This window comes from Oncorhynchus keta, chromosome 23 (genome assembly GCF_023373465.1).
Source record: "Oncorhynchus keta strain PuntledgeMale-10-30-2019 chromosome 23, Oket_V2, whole genome shotgun sequence".
Taxonomy (NCBI): Eukaryota; Metazoa; Chordata; class Actinopteri; order Salmoniformes; family Salmonidae; genus Oncorhynchus; species Oncorhynchus keta.
The window spans coordinates 34,974,861-34,992,692 of NC_068443.1; the positions used below are offsets into that span (position 1 = coordinate 34,974,861).

The following is a 17,832-nucleotide window of genomic DNA, read 5'->3' on the forward strand; positions in this document are numbered from 1 at the left end:
GGATGAAATTCTGATTACTGTACATGAGGTCGTGGAGGAAGCGTTTCATGCATATGGAATTGACGTTGCTTGACATCTTGCCACAGACGAAGACGACGGTGCTCACTTTTGGTTATCTGCCTGTCTTTAATCATGTGCATTTGTTGTCATTTAGATGCATTGGGTCGAATCATTTCAATTGCTCACTGGCCATAAGAAAATCTGAATGGCATTTTTCTAAATTGTTACAAAGGGAAGGCCCCCTGTTTCAGATTACTAGAGTTGAAGTGCACAGTATTTTACCTCTATCAGGTACAAGAGAAGTCAGGGGTGCGTATGACACCGTCCCATCCATGCCATCTCGGGTGACAGCCCCTGTGGACTGAGCATGCCCAGAGGAGCACAGGTAACCTTACCCAGCCTCTCCAATAGGAACACAGACTGTTGACTGTGACACAGTAGAACTGACTACCGTAACCTGGGCGGGTCAACATCGACATGATGAAGCACAATGAGAAATGATGTTTATTACCTGTAATGGACTAGCAGCTGATCTGTGTGCAGTCCGGCGGTATTTTTGTACTGTTTGATTCTCTGGTCCATGTAGGCCTGCAGGTAAGACTTGTTTATGATCTAGATAATGTTTCTTTGTTGCTGTCACTTATATGGTACTTATAGGATGCTGACGCTTCTTGTACATTTATACACACTGAACAGTGAAGGTTCCTCAAGTGTTCTTTGGGATGGGTGATGGTTCTATGTGGAACTATAATGACTCAGATAACCCTTGAGCTCTTCAATGGTTCTTTACAGTTCACAAAAGGGTTCTCTGCTCTTTTAGTGATCATTAAAATGTATGGGAGGTGGCTCATTAGAAAACTTGGGGCCTTGGTTTGCCCACAGCTCTTTTTGCACAAATGTGAGTGAGAGTATCATTCCAGTCCATAGCTTCTACCCACAAGCCATAAGACTCCTGACCAGCTAATCAAATGGCTACCCAGACTATTTGCATTGCCCCCCCCCTCTTTTACACTGCTGCTACTGTTAATTATCTATGCATAGTCACTTTAACTACATGTACATATTACCCTAATTACCTTGGCTAACCGGTGCTCCCACACATTGACTCTGTACCTGCACCCCCTGTATATAGCCTTGCTATTGTTATTTTACTGCTGCTCTAATTATTTGTTACTTTTATTTTTTATTTTTCTTAAAACTGCATTGTTGGTTAAGGGCTTGTAAGTAAGCATTTCACTGTTGTATTTGGCGCATGTGACAAATAACATTTGATTTGAGTTTATCTACTGTGTTGTGTTCAATTATTTATATACAGTGTGGCAAAAAAGTATTTAGTCAGCCACCAATTGTGCAAGTTCTCCCACTTAAAAAGATGAGGCCTGTAATTTTCATCATAGGTACACTTCAACTGTGACAGACAAAATTAAGAAGAAAAAATCCAGAAAATCACATTGTAGGATTTTTAATGTATTTATTTGCAAATTATGGTGGGAAATTTGTTTTTGTAGACCTCCACAAGTCTGGTTCATCATTGAGAGCAATTTCCAAATGCCTGAAGGTACCACGTTCATCTGTACAAATAATAGTACGCAAGTATAAACACCATGGGACCACGCAGCCATCATGCTGCTCAGGAAGGAGATGCGTTCTGTCTCCTAGAGATGAACGTACTTTGGTGCGAAAAGTGCAAATCAACCACAGAACAACAGCAAAGGACCTTGTGAAGATGCTGGAGGAAACAGGTACAAAAGTATCTATATCCACAGTAAAACGAGTCCTATATCAACATAACCTGAAAGGCCGCTCAGCAAGGAAGAAGCCAACACTCCAAAACCGCCATAAAAAAGCCAGACTACGGTTTGCAACTGCACATGGGGACAAAGATCGTACTTTTTGGAAAAATGTCCTCTGGTCTGATGAAACAAACAGAACTGTTTGGCCATTAATGACCATCGTTATGTTTGGAGGAAAAAGGGGGGGCTTGCAAGCCGAAGAACACCATCCCAGCCATGAAGCACGGGGGTGGCAGCATCATGTTGTGGGGGTGCTTTGCTGCAGGAGGGACTGGTGCACTTCACAAAATAGATGGCATCATGACAAAGGAAAATTATGTGGCTATATTGAAGCAACATCTCAAGACATCAGTCAGGAAGTTAAAGCTTGGACGCAAATGGGTCTTCCAAATGGACAATGACCCCAAGCATACTTCCAAAGATGTGGCAAAATGGCTTAAGGAAAGACAAGGTATTGGAGTGGCCATCACAAAGCCCTGACCTCAATCCTATAGAAAATGTGTAGGCAGAACAGAAAAAGTGTGTGCGAGCAAGGAGGCCTACAAACCTGACTCAGTTACACCAGCTCTGTCAGGAGGAATGGGCCAAAATTCACCCAACTTATTGTGGGAAGCCTGTGGAAGGCTACCCAAAATTTTTGACCCAAGTTAAACAATTTAAAGGCAATGCTACCAAAAACTAATTGAGTGTACTTCTGGCCCACTGGAAATGTGATGATAGAAATGAAAGCTGAAATAAATCATTCTCTACTATTATTCTAACATTTCACATACTTAAAATAAACTGGTGATCCTAACTGACCTAAGACAGGGAATTTTTACTAGGATTAAATGTCAGGAATTGTGAAAAACTGAGTTTAAATGTATTTGGCTTAGGTGTATGTAAACTTCCGACTTCAACTGTGTATGACTATGGGCAGTGACGATGTCTTGTGAAAGACTCACTTATGTATGGCCTTGTGCCAATTAAGAAAGGTTGACTAAATCAGTCAGTGGTTCTCAATTCCCTCCTCAGGGGACCCCCACCTGTTCCAGAGGTTGCGCACTTGATTTAACTTGTCAATTAACACAATAACAACACCTATGGAATTTTAACAATATAATATGGCTGATCAGAATAAAAATAAACGTTTATGTTTCTTGAAAAGGATCTACAAAGAACCTTTCAGACTGAGAACGTTTCTTTATAGAACCATTCTCCATAACGTTCTATAAATAACCATAAAAAAGGGTTCTATATATAAAAGGGGTGTAACCATAGTGGAACCCTGTTTTGGTGCTATATGCAACCTTTTTTACTGTTTTTTTTAATGGAACCTTAGGAAAGGGTTCTTTATAGCACCATGCAGGTTCCATTTAAAACCTTATGAGCATGGTTCTTTATTGAACTTGAAGGGTTCTATATAGCACCAAAAAGGGATCCACTTTGGTTACAAGTCAAAATATCTGGTACTATTTTGAAGAAAAACAATGTGGTTACAATCGTCAGGTCCTGTTTTGAAGTAGTTTTGTAGTGCCCCTCAATCTGAACACTCAACAACAGTTGAACCCAGTTTGATCTGATCAGATTTTGGCAATCGGATAGGATCAAATGTTATCCGATTGCCAAAAAAACAAACATTTGATTTTGATCCTCAGGATAGGAATTTAGTAATTCAATCTGACTTTTAAATCAGAATTAACATTTTGTTACCTTACAAGTGTATTCTAAAATGGATCAAATAGTTTTTTCCCTCGTCAATATACACACTATCCCATTAATGACAAAGAAAAAAAAGTTTTTTAGAAATGTTTACAAATGTATTACAAATAATATAATAACACATTTACACAAGTATTCAGACTCTACTCTGTACTTTCTTCTTGGGTATGACGCTACAAGCTTGGCACACGTGTATTTGGGGAGTTTCTCCCATTCTTCTCTGCAGATCGTCTCAAGCTCTATCAGGTTGGATGGGGAGCATCGCTGCACAGCTATTTTCAGGTCTTTCCAGAGATGTTCAATCGGGTTCTAGTCTGGGCTCTGGCTGGGCTACTCAACGACATTCAGAGACTTGTCCTGAAACCACTCCTGCGTTGTCTTGGCTGTGTGCTAAAGGTCATTGAGAGCTCTGGAGCAGTTTTCACCAAGGATCTCTGTACTTTGCTCCCTATATCTTCCCCATCGATCCTGACTAGTCTCCCATTCCCTGCCACTGAAAAACATCCCCACAGCATGATGCTGCCACCACCATGGTTCACCATAGGGATGGTGCCAGGTTTCCTCCAGACGTGACGCTTGGCATTTAGGCCAAGGAGTTCAATCTTGGTTTTATCAGATCAGAGAATCTTGTTTCATGGTCTGAGTGTCTTTAGGTAACTTTTGTCAAATTCCAAGTGGGCTGTCATGTGCCTTTTACTGAGGAGTGGCTTCCGTCTGGCCACTCTACCATAGAGGCCTGATTGGTGGAGTGCTGCAGAGATGGTTGTCCTTGTGGAAGGTTCTCCCATCTCTACAGAGGAGCTCTGTTAGAGTGACCATTGGGTTTTGGGTTACCTCCCTGACCAAGGCCCTTCTCCCCAGATTGCTCAGTTTGGCCGGGCGACCAGTTTTAGGAAGAGTCTTGGTTGTTCCAAACTTCTTCCATTTAGGACTGATGGAGACCACTGTTCTTGAGGACCTTCAATGCTGCAGAAATCTTTTGGTACCCTTCCCCAGATCTGTGCCTCGACACAATCCTGTCTCTGAGCTCTACGGACAGTTCTTTCGACCTCATGGCTTGTTTTTTGCTCTGACATGCACTGTCAACTGTGGAACCTTATATAGACAGGTGTGTGCCTTTTCAAATCATGTCCAATCAATTGAATTTATCACAGGTGGACACCAAGTTGCAGAAACATCTCAAAGATGATCAATGGAAACAGGATGCACCTGAGCTCAATTTCGAGTCTCATAGCAAAGGGTCTGAATACTTATGTAAATAAGGTATTTCTGTTTTTTATTTTTTATAAATTTGCCCACATTTTAAATGTTTTTTCACTTTGTCGTTATGGGGTAGTGTGTGTAGATTGATTATTTAATTTTATTCTATCCATTTTATAATAAGGCTGTAACATAACAACATGTAGAAAACGTCAAAGTGGTCTGAATCATTTCTGAATCCACTGTAGGTAGGTGGTCAGTTGTTATATTGAGAAGTGCCAAATAAATGCATCTTATAAGTGATATGAAAGATCTGATATTTTTTATCATACTTTAATTCATGTAGTTGACTCATCTTTTTCCCTATGACGGTGTAGAAGTAGTAACACAACCTATTCAACTGATGGAAAGGTGTAAGCCTTGGGTCACTACTCCAAACAGTTGCAAAACATTTTGTTTTGCTACGAAAATTAGTGTCTATTGCACAGATTCAGATAAGTCCCTCCCTGTTTGATCCCGTTTAAGAAACGTTTTGCAACAGAATCGGCATAATGACTGTTCAAAGCACTGAAAGTCCGGATTCTGTGATCTTGATCAGAATGATCTGATTCTTTTCTGAAAAAAAGGCTCAAAAACAGCCAGATCGATCTGATCCTGGGAAGTAAAATACAGGGCCCAGATGATACATGGCCCAGTGCGAGGGGTGTTTACATGCTTGTCCCACAGACCTGTTTCTCTGTCCTGGTGGTGAGTTGAGGAGACAGTTTACATGAACAGCCTCCACAGAAACCTGACACCGTAGGTGTCAGCCCCATCTAAGATTCCCAGAGTGCTGGAAAGTACTTAAGTAAAAAAAATTGTTTAAAGGATCACTTAAGTAGTTTTTGGGGGGTATCTGTACTTTACTATATACATTTTTGACAACTGTTACATTTACTACATTCCTAAAGAAAACATAAAACGTTTTATTTGTTTACTTTGAAAGCTTAGCAGGACAGGAAAATTGCCCAATTCACACACTCAAAAGGACATCCTTGGTCACCCCTCTACCGCCTCTGATATGGCGGACTCACTAAACACACTCACTAAAAACATTTGTAAATTATGTTTGAGTATTGGAGTGTGCCCCTGGCTATCCGTAAATTTAAAAAACAAAACAATTGTGCCATCTGGTTTGCTAAACTTGAATTTGAAATGATTTTTACTTTTGATACTTTAAGGAAAATTCCACCCAAATCTATATTTTAGTATTTGTTTCATTAGTCTATTTGTTGACATAGTCCCAAAGTGTTTTGGTTGTCAGCAATCAAGTTTTCAAGATATGTCATTTTCAAAATACAGAAATCCTCCACTGATGTATTTTACATGATGCAAAACGCAGCATCATATGACTCAAAATGCAACATACTTTTGAAAGTTACATACTGTATCTTAAACTTGATTGCTGACAAGCAAAACATTTTGGGACTATGTCAACTATTTCCTTTTAAGTATATTTTAGCAATTACATGTACTTTTGAAACTTGAGTATATTTAAAACCAAATACTTTTGCTCAAGTAGCATTTTACTGGGTGACTTTTACTTGAGTCATTTTCTATCAACAATTGAATACTTTCTCCACCACTGGATTCCCCCTATCTGGTCACTGTGTACATGGCAGCTGTTGCTAGTCCCGCTATGACTGATAAACACACATGTAACATGAGTGAACTGAATAGACTCCATGCATGCTGCATTACTGGTCCTTCTGGTCCTTCTGTAGCTCAGTTGGTAGAGCATGGCGCTTGTAACGCCAGGGTAGTGGGTTCGACTCCCGGGACCACCCATACGTAGAATGTATGCACACATGACTGTAAGTCGCTTTGGATAAAAGCGTCTGCTAAATGGCATATATATTACTCCCAGATTGTTACCATCGCTTTTCCTCCAGTTTGATTGGTCTCCCCTGGCAAATGAGCAAAAATATTTGTTACTGAGCTGAATGTGTTTTTAGCAATATAATAATTAGATATTGTATTTTTGTCCGTAGGAGCAGTAACACTAGGCCCGTGAAGCAGTTAAGACCAGATGATGCTTTAAGCTTTAAGACGATGATTCCCTGAGACCACTTTCATGGATGAGCAAACAAAAAAACATGCAGCCTGGCCAATAACCAAACCATGAGAAGTAAGTCTACCATACCCTTAAAACACCCATATGTCAATATTGAATAAATAGAAGGTATATTCTCTTTCTACACATGTGCTGTACAGCTATTGGATTAATGCTTTACATTACAATGTAAGCCTATGGAATGTATGAACAGCTAGGATACTAAACATATTGACAAGAAACACAGTAACACTGCATTTAGGTATACCATTCCCCCTCCCAAGCTAACCAGCTGTTTGTGTGTGCATGCATCCTTGGTGAAACCCAGGTGTTCTCCTGATGCTGATGCTGTCAATCACACGCACCCAGTGCCTCTCTTCATGTCCAGCTTCCTGTGTGGTGTGCTCTGACGACGCTGTCATCTGCCACAAGCTCTCCAACTTCATAGGTAAGAACGAGCATTGACCGAGTTGAGATGAACAAATATTGTTGTCTACTGATGGAAAGATGGCATTTATTTGAGAATTTTTTTTTCCGGAATGTTTGGCACCATGCTAGCCTATGGCTATCATAAAGATCCTGACTCTTTGTGTCGGCTATCTGTGTAGCCGGCCCTATTAAAGCAGTAATGATTGACTGACGGGTGTATGTTTTCTTCCCCATCTAGAGGCCCCTGAGACCACCAAGGCCCTGATGCTGACCGATGGCGCCATCGTCTCTGTGGACCGCCACTTCCTTTCTGACATGTCCAACATGACCGTGCTGTCCCTGAGCCACAACGCTATCACCACCCTCACCCACGACGCCTTCCAAAATCTCACCATCCTCCACACCCTCCTCCTGGACCACAACCACCTCTCCAGCCAGACCCTGGACAGGGCCACCTTCTCCTGGCTGCCCAGGTTGGAGATCCTCCAGCTGGGGAACAATGCCCTGAGGGAAGTCAAAGGCTCCTGGTTCCACGCCGCCAGGGCCCTGCGGACACTGCAGCTGGGGGGGAACCGCCTCACCAGGCTGGACGCCACTACCTTTGCCTCGGCCGACCTCCGGGCGCTGGAGACACTGGATCTGTCCGATAATCTGATAACATATCTGGGGAGGGATAGCTTCCGGGGACTACCGGAGCTCCGTAGTCTGGATCTGTCCAGGAATCAGCTCCGAAACGCCCTGCCTGAAGCATTTTCCTACCTGTCTTGGCTAACTAGTCTCAACCTGGAACTGAACAGGTGGAACTGTACGTGTGAGCTGAGGGAGCTGGCGTCTTTCCTCACCAGCTATATGGAGGCTCCGGATAAGGTTGTTTGTTTTAACCTCTTGTTGTTGTCTTTTCATATACGGATATTATTTGGACTGCACATTGTATGAAAAGGCGCTAAATAATGTTTGTTGTTCTTGTTCAGGTGCTGTTCAACGGGCGTAGGATGGTCTGTGTGAGTGCTGACAACCCGGCAGTGAAGACGGTGCTGGAGCTGACGGAGGCCAACTGTGTTCCACCCAATCAGAACATCACAGTGCAGGTGGAGGCCAAGAACTCCGTCTCTCCTCAGCGCTACACCAGAGACCTGGCTCTGGCAGCTGCCTTCTGCTTCGCTGGTCAGTACCTCAGGAACTATTTCATCAATGGCCAGATGTAACTTTTCTCTTCTTCAATAGTGGTAAATACAGTATGTGAAATTGATTGGCTTCTGTATAATTCAACACGGTAAAGTACAGTGTGTTTTCTCTTTTATCCCCTTGCATAAATCCTTAGTCAGTCGGCTGTAACTCATAACTATGCTAATCATTTAAAGGTGGTGTTGGACTCACCCTAGCTGTGGTGTACATAATTTACCACAAACTGGAGACGAACAAGAGAGACCGGAATGGAGCTAAGGAGGAGGAGAATAGGAGGACAGCACCAACCCAAACAGTCCCTCACTGGGATCCGAGCAGGGAGAACCAAGCCCTTCACCTGGCTCAAATGGGACTGGAAACCAAGCTGATGCTCCCCAATAGCAACCAGCAAGGCAGCCACCTTCAGCCCTGGGAAAGGGAGAGAGCCATGTATGATCTGAGGATGGGTAAAGTCGGCCGCCATTTTACACGCCCCCACTGTGGCCCTGCAGTCACTGGGTCTGCAGTGGAACAGGGGGGAGGAGATGAACACATGAACACCCTGGACATGCTCAGGCAGGGAGGAGCCCAGCCCAATAAGATGGAGAGGCTGGCCATGACAGATGAGAGGAGGAGACATATGCCAACGCAAGCACTGATCTCGAAGATGGAAGGTAAGCATGTTTTGGTGAATAGTCTGGGTATCCATTTGACTAGATGTTTAGGAGTCTCATGGCTTGGGGGTAGAAGCTGTTTAGAAGCCTCTTGGACCTAGACTTGGCGCTCCGGTACCGCTTGCCTTGCGGTAGCAGGGAGAACAGTCTATGAGTAGGGTGGAGTCTTTGACAATTTTTAGTGCCTTCCTCTGACACCGCCTGGTATAGAGGTCCCGGATGGCAGGAAGCTTGGCCCCAGTGATGTACTGGGCTGTTAGCACTACCCCCATACCAGACAGTGATGCAACCAGATGGTGCATTGTAATCAGTAATGCAACTTTTGGATTACCCAAACTCAGTAACGTAATCTGATTACTTTCAGCAATTGAAGAAGACAAAAAGGCATCAAACGCATTTACTAGTGTGTCATCTTAGTGGTCTCTGATTTGTGGTCAGACTCGCTCAGGTGGAAAAACTTAAACTTTTTTCAATGCTGAATTGAATGTCATTGAGAAAACAGATTTCATATTTTTTTTTTTTTTTTCCGCAAAACATCCTTTCTGAATTGAAAAATAATTAAAGAAGTAATCATCTAGTTTTTTAAAAGTATCTGATTACAATATTTTAGCTGGTAACGTAACTGATTGCAGTTTCTTTGTAATCAGATTACAAGTAACTGATTACATGTAATCATTTACTCCCAAACCCAGTCGCTAAGCAAGGAGCGTGACATCCATTAAAACGGCATAAACTGTTAGAATGGGAGAATGAAGGGAAAAGTATGAGTATTAAAGAAAACTAGACTACAGACAGTACAATACGTCATTGACAGACACACAAACTTCAGATTATCAAAGATTTATCTAACACTGTCTTTCCCGGTGTTCATACTTAGATGTAAGAGGTCAAAGGTCATTCAACAGGCCACCAGAGGGTCATCAGGAGTTACTCGATCACCAACAGGGTTATAAAAAACATGGTCCTAATGGCAACAACCAGCCATTGGGTGGCAGCAACAGCTACTTTCCACCTGCTCAAAGAAACATGTCCACACATAAAGGTCTAAGAGATGAGATGGCAAGTCCTGGAAATTACATTGACAACAAACAGTCAAATTTGAATTTCCAACCAGAGGGTGGCAGACCTGTGACTGACTATCAAACTGCCAGCTGTGTGAACTGTCACAGAACCTATGAGTACAGACAGCCAGGGGATAAAGCCAGGGATGTTTCATATGGACTCCATGCAAGAGAATCTGCTGGATATGAGGGATTCCCCAACCACAACCAACTGACAAGGCAAAATAAGGGAAAGAACATGAACTACAACCAGTCTAATGTGGACATCTATGCAAAGCATGCAAGTGAGCAGAGGAGTGTGACCTTTGACTTGGAAAGACCTCGAGTGCATGTCGTCGATGTACAAAAGACTAACCGTGATAGGGAAGGCAAACATGACAGGATTCAAAGTTCTAGGAAGGCGGAATATGGTGACACGCAGACACTGCGCTATGAAGGCAGTGGACGCTATGAAGGCAGTGGACGATCTGCGAGGAGTAATGCTCTTGAAAGAGAAGACAACTCTAAAAGGCATAAACATAAAGTCCAGGCAAGTGGGTTCCTAAAAGTAAAGCTCAACCTTAACCCACTTAAGAAAAGCAAGGTCCATCCAAGGAAAAACAGCCACCAGAATCTAGAACAGGGCGACAGAGAACCAACCAACTCCAAGAACCGAAAACAACTGAAAACGGGGGGGAAAGATGTCAAAGGCAAAAGGCACCACCAGGATGAGTCTGAGTCTAAAGGAAAAACAGACAAATCCAGTAAAGGAAACTCGACTGCCAAAAACAAAGCCAATCAGACATCCAAAAATAAATCTACCGTTAGCAAGTCTAAAGAAATTGATGATAATTATGAGGATAATGAGTCCGAAGAGGAAGACGAGAAAGAAGTTCCAGTGCCACAGCAAAACAAGGCATCCCCCAAGCAAAAAATGACAACCTCAAAATCAAAACAGGAACACCAGGAAGGCTCAAATGACCATCCCAAGAAGAGTAGAACTGCTCAAGATCAGAAGAAGGCCGACGTCTCACAAAATAGAACTGGAGGAGTAACTGAGGAATCTGGTGAAGCACCTATACCAAGCAATTTGAGTCCTTACCAGTCAGACCCCAACAGAGTTAGTGGTAGTTCAGCCAATGGGCAGCAGGTGAAGCAATACAAAAATGGACAGGGCCAAGCACTCATCCCTGAGGTACCCCAACATCCCCGTTGCCTAGGCGATGGAGTGACTCTTCAGAGGGCATTGAGTAACCCACAACTGTCAGCAGCACACCCCCTCACAGGAGTGGAAATTACTTCCAGTTACAGTAACCTTCCTGTACAGGGAGGAAACTCTACACTATTACAAAACACTGTTGCTCCAAACCCTGCTTACGGTGGCAAATTACAGCCTCAAAGCTTGAGCAGACCAGGCAGTTTAGACAATTTACAGGCTCAAAGCCTGAGCAAACAAGGTTGTTTAAGTCCTCCACCTTTACTGACTAACATCCCACACACATTCCCACTATACACAGGCAATGCAGGGAGCTTGCCTGTAAATCCATTTATCCCGCTGTTGTCACAGCCAGTTTCAGGTAACTTTAACCAGGAGGCCATGATCGGCTCTCAACCAACCCAGTTTCCACTCCAAAGCGTGGAAGATCTCACTCTGCTTGCCCAGGGTCCTGGATCACTAATTGGGAAGAATATCTCTCCAATTGCCCAGGGTTCTGGCTCACTAAATGGGGAGAGTCTCTCCAACAACAACAGTATGAACGCAGCGAGGGATAGCTCAAAATGACCGCTTCACCTTAATGCTCAAGTGAACCTAGAACGATGCCCTCTATTACAGTGATAGAACTTCTCAACATACTGTATGTCATGTTATATTGAATGTCATGTGAAAATGTTATTTGTCCACTGCTTATTATTCTGCCTAGTTGCTTGATCATAAATAACAATTTTATATATATATTTTTAAACATACTGTACATGAAATATTTACCGTATTTATTTGTCAGCCAATGCACTTACTCAACCCGTCATCCTATGTTTAACACCTGACTCAAGGTGTTATGAATGATTTAATGATGAAGTTTGGTCAAGTGTGTGCATTGGTAGATAACTTGTATTTTTATCAATTCTGTTTTACACAAATAAAAATGTTGAATAAACGTGGAAATAAAATGTCCTCAAGTCTCCTGAATCCTTATTTTAAATTACACATGTTGTTGGTTTGGGTTACATTTGGCACAGGGTAGACACATGGCAGTGTATACAGTTTGGTTTGACAGCCCTACTGAACTCTAAATCCTCTCCATTGGGTTTAGGCTTACACAAGGTGACTGTTGTGAAGGGTCATGGCACCCCACAGGACTCCATTTGCTTCCAATTACACTTAATCACCTACCCTCTACCTTTCACCATATAAGCAGCTTTTCCTCCCTTCCTTTTGTGCGTGATATGAGAAAGGGCCTAGTTCTTATGTTGTTGGAGATACAATTACATAAAGGACATCCTTGTTATCCACATCCAAGCCTATCTCCAAGGCCTTACACACCACAACTCCTAGCACATCCTTCCTACCTAACCTACAGGCCTTACAAGCCCCAACTCCTAACCTCCATCAAACCATCCCCCATATGCTCTGTTTGTTCCTATGTTCAACTGTAATATATACCCTTAAACCTGGTTTCCTGCTCCATCTCCTCATTTGCATTCTGACTGATTATCGCCATGGTGACAGGTACAGTCCTGAACCTAGTTTTACAGTCCATTCTAGCCCTAGTCCTTTTCTTCAGTGACACTTCATTGTAAGGGTTTGTTGCACAGCAAGGTGCTCTATCTCCAGGTAAAGTAAGAGGGGTGGTTTCCCAGACAGAGTTTATTTTAAGTCGGGACTAGGCTAATTCTACTAAAATTAATCCAAATGTTAGTCTTTGTTCGTCAAAAGAGAGATCAGGGTCCAGATTAACGCCAAGGTCCTTCACAGTTTTATTTGAGACGACTGTACAACCATCAAGATTAATTGTCAGATTCAACAGAAGATCTCTTTGTTTCTTGGGACCTAAAACAAGCATCTCTGCCATCCACTTCTTTATGTCTGAGAAACAGGCTTCTAGCGAGGGCAATTTTGGGGCTTCACCATGTTTCATTGAAATGTACAGCTGTGTGTCATCCGCATAGCAGTGAAAGTTAACATTATGTTTTCGAATGACATCCCCAAGAGGTAAAATAAAACGGAACCTTGAGGAACATCGAAATTTACAGTTGATTTGTCAGAGGACAAACCACTCACAGAGACAAACTGATATCTTTCCGACAGATAAGATCTAAACCAGGCCAGAACTTGTCCGTGTAGACCAATTTGGGTTTCCAATCTCTCCAAAATAATGTGGTGATTGATGGTATCAAAAGCAGCACTAAGGTCTAGGAGCACGAGGACAGATGCAGAGCCTCGGTCTGATGCCATTAAAAGGTAATTTACCACCTTCACAAGTGCAGTCTCAGTGCTATGATGGGGTCTAAAACCAGACTGAAGCATTTCGTATACATTGTTTGTCTTCAGGAAGGCAGTGAGTTGCTGCGCAACAGCTTTTTCTACAATTTTTGAGAGGAATGGAAGATTCGATATAGGCCGATAGTTTTTTATATTTTCTGGGTCAAGGTTTGTTTTTTCAAGAGAGGCTTTATTACTGCCACTTTTAGTGAGTTTGGTACACATCCGGTGGATAGAGAGACGTTTATTATGTTCAACATAGGAGGGACAAGCACAGGAAGCAGCTCTTTCAGTAGTTTAGTTGGAATAGGGTCCAGTATGCAGCTTGAAGGTTTAGAGGCCATGATTATTTTCATCATTGTGTCAAGAGATATAGTACTAAAACACTTGAGTGTCTCTCTTGATCCTAGGTCCTGGCAGAGTTGTGCAGACTCAGGACAACTGAGCTTTGGAGGAATACGCAGATTTAAAGAGGAGTCCGTAATTTACTTTCCTCAAAGAAGTTCATGAATTTATTACTTCTGAAGTGAAAGCCATCCTCACTTGGGGAATGCTGCTTTTTAGTTAACTTTCCGACAGTATCAAAAATACATTTCGGATTGTTCTTATTTTCCTCAAGTTGGAGAAATAGGATGATCGAGCAGCAGTGAGGGCTCTTCGATACTGCACGGTACTGTCTTTCCAAGCTAGTCGGAAGACTTCCAGTTTGGTGTGGCGCCATTTCCGTTCCAATTTTCTGGAAGCTTGCTTCAGAGCTCTGGTATTTTCTGTATACCAGGGAGCTAGTCTCTTATGGCAAATGTTTTTAGTTTTTAGGGATGCAACTGCATCTAGGGTATTGCGCAAGGTTAAATTGAGTTCCTCGGTTAGATGGTTAACTGATTTTTTTGTCCTCTGACATCCTTGGGTAGGCAGAGGGAGTCTGGAAGGGCATCAAGGAATCTTTGTGTTGTCTGAAAATTTATAGCACAACTTTTGGTGCTCCTTGGTTGGGGTCTGAGCAGATTATTTGTTGCGATTGCAAACGTAATAAAATGGTGGTCCGACAGTCCAGGATTATGAGGAAAAACATTAAGATCCACAACATTTATTCCAATGGACAAAACTAGGTCCAGAGTATGACTATGACAGTGAGTAGGTCCAGAGACATGTTGGACAAAACCCACTGAGTCGATGATGGCTCCGAAAGCCTTTTGGAGTGGGTCTGTGGACTTTTCCATGTGAATTTTAAAATCACCCAAAATTGTAATATTATCTGCTATGACTACAAGGTCCGATAGGAATTCAGGGAACTCAGTGAGGAACGCTGTATATGGCTCGGGAGGCCTGTTAGCAGTAGCTATAAAAAGTGATTGAGTAGGCTGCATAGGTTTCATGACTAGAAGCTCAAAAGACGAAAACGTCTTTTTTTTTTTGTAAATTGACATTTGCTATCGTAAATGTTAGCAACACCTCCACCTTTGCGGGAAGCACAGGGGGTATGGTCACTAGTGTAACCAGGAGGTGAGGCCTCATTTAACACAGTAAATTCATCAGGCTTAAGCCATGTTTCAGTCAGGCCAATCACATCAAGATTATGATCAGTGATTAGTTCATTGACTATAACTGCCTTTTGAAGTGAGGGATCTCAGACATAAAGGTCTGTCAATGCGGAAAATTTCAAGAACCTTGAAAGATTATTCAAGTGCTGTCACAAAAACCATCAAGTGCTGTAATGAAACTGGCTCTCATGAGGACTGCCACAGGAAAGGAAGTTACTTCTGCTGCAGAGGATACGTTCATTTGAGTTACCAGCCTCAGAAATTGTAACCAAAATAAATGCTTCACAGAGTTCAAGTAACAGACACATGTAACAGACACATTTCAACATCAACTGTTCAGAGGAGCCTGCGTGAATCAGGCCTTCATGGTTGAATTGCTGCAAAGAAATCACTACTAAAGGACACTTGCTTGGGCCAAGAAACATGAGCAATGGACAATAGACCAGTGGAAATCTGTCCTTTGGTCTGAATGAGTCCAAATTTGAGATATTTGGTTCGCGCCACTGTGTCTTTGTGAGACGCAGAGTAGGTGAACGGATGATCTCCATATGTGTGGTTCCCACCGTGAAGCATGGAGGAGGAGGTGGGATGGTGCTTTGCAGTTGACATTGTCTGTGATTTATTTAGAATTCCAGGCCCAATTAACCAGCATGGCTACCACAGCATTATGCAGCGATACGCCATCCCATCTGGTTTGCGCTTAGTGGGACTATCATTTGTTTTTCAACCGGACAATGACCCAACACACATCCAGGCTGTTTAAGGGCTATTTGACCAAGAAGGAGAGTGATGGAATGCTGCATAAGATGACCCCCACAATCACCCGACCTCAACCCAATTGATATGGTTTGTGATGAGTTGGACCGCAGACTGAAGGAAAAGCAGCCAACAAGTGCTCAGCATATGTGGGAACTACTTCAAGACTGTTGGGAAGGAATTACAGGTGAAGCTGGTTGAGAGAATTCCAAGAGTGTGCAAAGCTGTCATCAAGGTAAAGGGTGGTTTACTTCGAAGTATCTGAAATATAAAATATGTTTGGATTTGTTGAAGACTTTTTTTGGTTACTACATGATTCCATATGTGTTATTTCATAGTTTGATGTCTTCACTATTATTCTACAATGTAGAAAATAATAAAAATAAAGAAAAACCTTTTAATGAGTAGGTGTGTCCAAACTTTTGACTGGTACTGTGTATATATATACATCATTGGCTGTATAGAGGGATGTTATTTTCCCATTAAGTGTCCCTCTACAGCAGATGCTGAAGAGTGCTGAAATTGTAAAACTCAGTATACATATATATATATACATAGTTTTACAATTTCAGCACTCTTCAGCATCTGCTGTAGAGGGACACTTAATGGGAAAATAACATCCCTCTATACAGCCAATGACTCCAGGGAAGTTCCCATATCCATAAAACTCTACCTTGTAGTTGGCGTGGGCAGCAGAATCACGGAACTTGATGTAATTCTCTTTCAGTTCACATATAACATTGCAGACTTTGTGGACTGTTCTGCATTGTTCACTTACACCACAGATATCTCCTGTTTCTTGATGGAAGGTTCCAGATGCCAAAAACCTCAAGGTGATCAGTACTTGTAGGGAAGGAGGAATGGGCCTTCCTCTAAGAGAGTCAGATGAAAGCCTTGGCTCAAGCAAACAACTGTCAGCTGCATGTTCTTTGTACATATGGAAAAGTCACAGAAATAGATTTCAACAAAATCATTCAGTGGATTGCTGTCTGTCTATAACCCCCCTTCTGTCTGGCCTTGGTGATGCTCTTTGATCATCATTGATATAGTCCAGGTAATCCATTGCCAAGGTCAACCTGGGGGCCAACATCCTGGGGGCCAACATCCGTTAATCTGAAGTTAAACCTTCCCTTAGATCAAGATTAACTCTAATCGTCCTTCTGGAAATCAGACTTTTAACATCTAGATTAGGGCATGTCTGAGACTGTTTTAAACCATCTCTGAGAAATGCCATTTCAGTTAGTCCACTTAAAAAATTAAAAATTTAGTCTAAGATTAGGCTTAATCTGTGTCTGCGAAACCACCCCTGCATGAGTGGAACAGTGCGATGAAGTTCACTGAAGACCTTGTCTGAATGGTAACCTTGTAATCTCTTAGCCTTGGTTGTGTGTGAATATTATACATATATATTTTTGTCAGTTAAGAACAAATTCTTATTTTACAATAATGGCCTACCCCGGCCAAACTCTGCCCTTCCTCGGACAACGCTGGGCCAATTGTGCACCGCCCTATGGGACTCCTGATCACGGCTGGTTGTGATACAGCCCGGGATCGAACCAGGGTCTGTAGTGACGCCTCTAGCCCTGAGATGCAGGGCTTTAGACCGCTGCACCACTATATAATCCACTATATAATGAATAAGGCAGTCTACCATTGCACCTGAGCCTAAAACTAATGACAAGAGTCACTTATTCCATTGTTTACTTGGCCCACTAACTTTTTTATTCACATTTACTCATCTCATGTGATCCCCTCATAGGGCTCTGAGGTTTCCAAATACCATGTTAGGCTTTAAAAAGGGCTCAACGTTTGTATGTTTACCATGGTCAATATCCATAGTCATGAGAGTAAATTGCAATCATCAAATTATTCTGCGGTATTGGGACTGTCTGTCCTTCACCAGGGTTCAGTAGTGAATCACTGGGTCATGTTCATCAGACACTAAATGGAAGAAAACATAC

At 42.4% G+C, this 17,832-nt stretch overlaps 1 protein-coding gene across 1 annotated transcript; it reads left to right on the top strand.

Moving 5' to 3' along the window:
• The first annotated feature begins 7,472 nt into the window (after positions 1-7,472).
• On the top strand, positions 7,473-9,275 carry LOC118402556 (leucine-rich repeat-containing protein 53-like). Its single transcript, XM_035800767.2, has 3 exons — positions 7,473-8,082; positions 8,187-8,379; positions 8,577-9,275. The coding sequence occupies exons 1-3, from the start codon at positions 7,480-7,482 to the stop codon at positions 9,152-9,154; spliced, it is 1,374 nt and encodes a 457-aa protein (XP_035656660.2). The 5' UTR covers positions 7,473-7,479; the 3' UTR covers positions 9,155-9,275.
• The last annotated feature ends 8,557 nt before the right edge of the window (positions 9,276-17,832 follow it).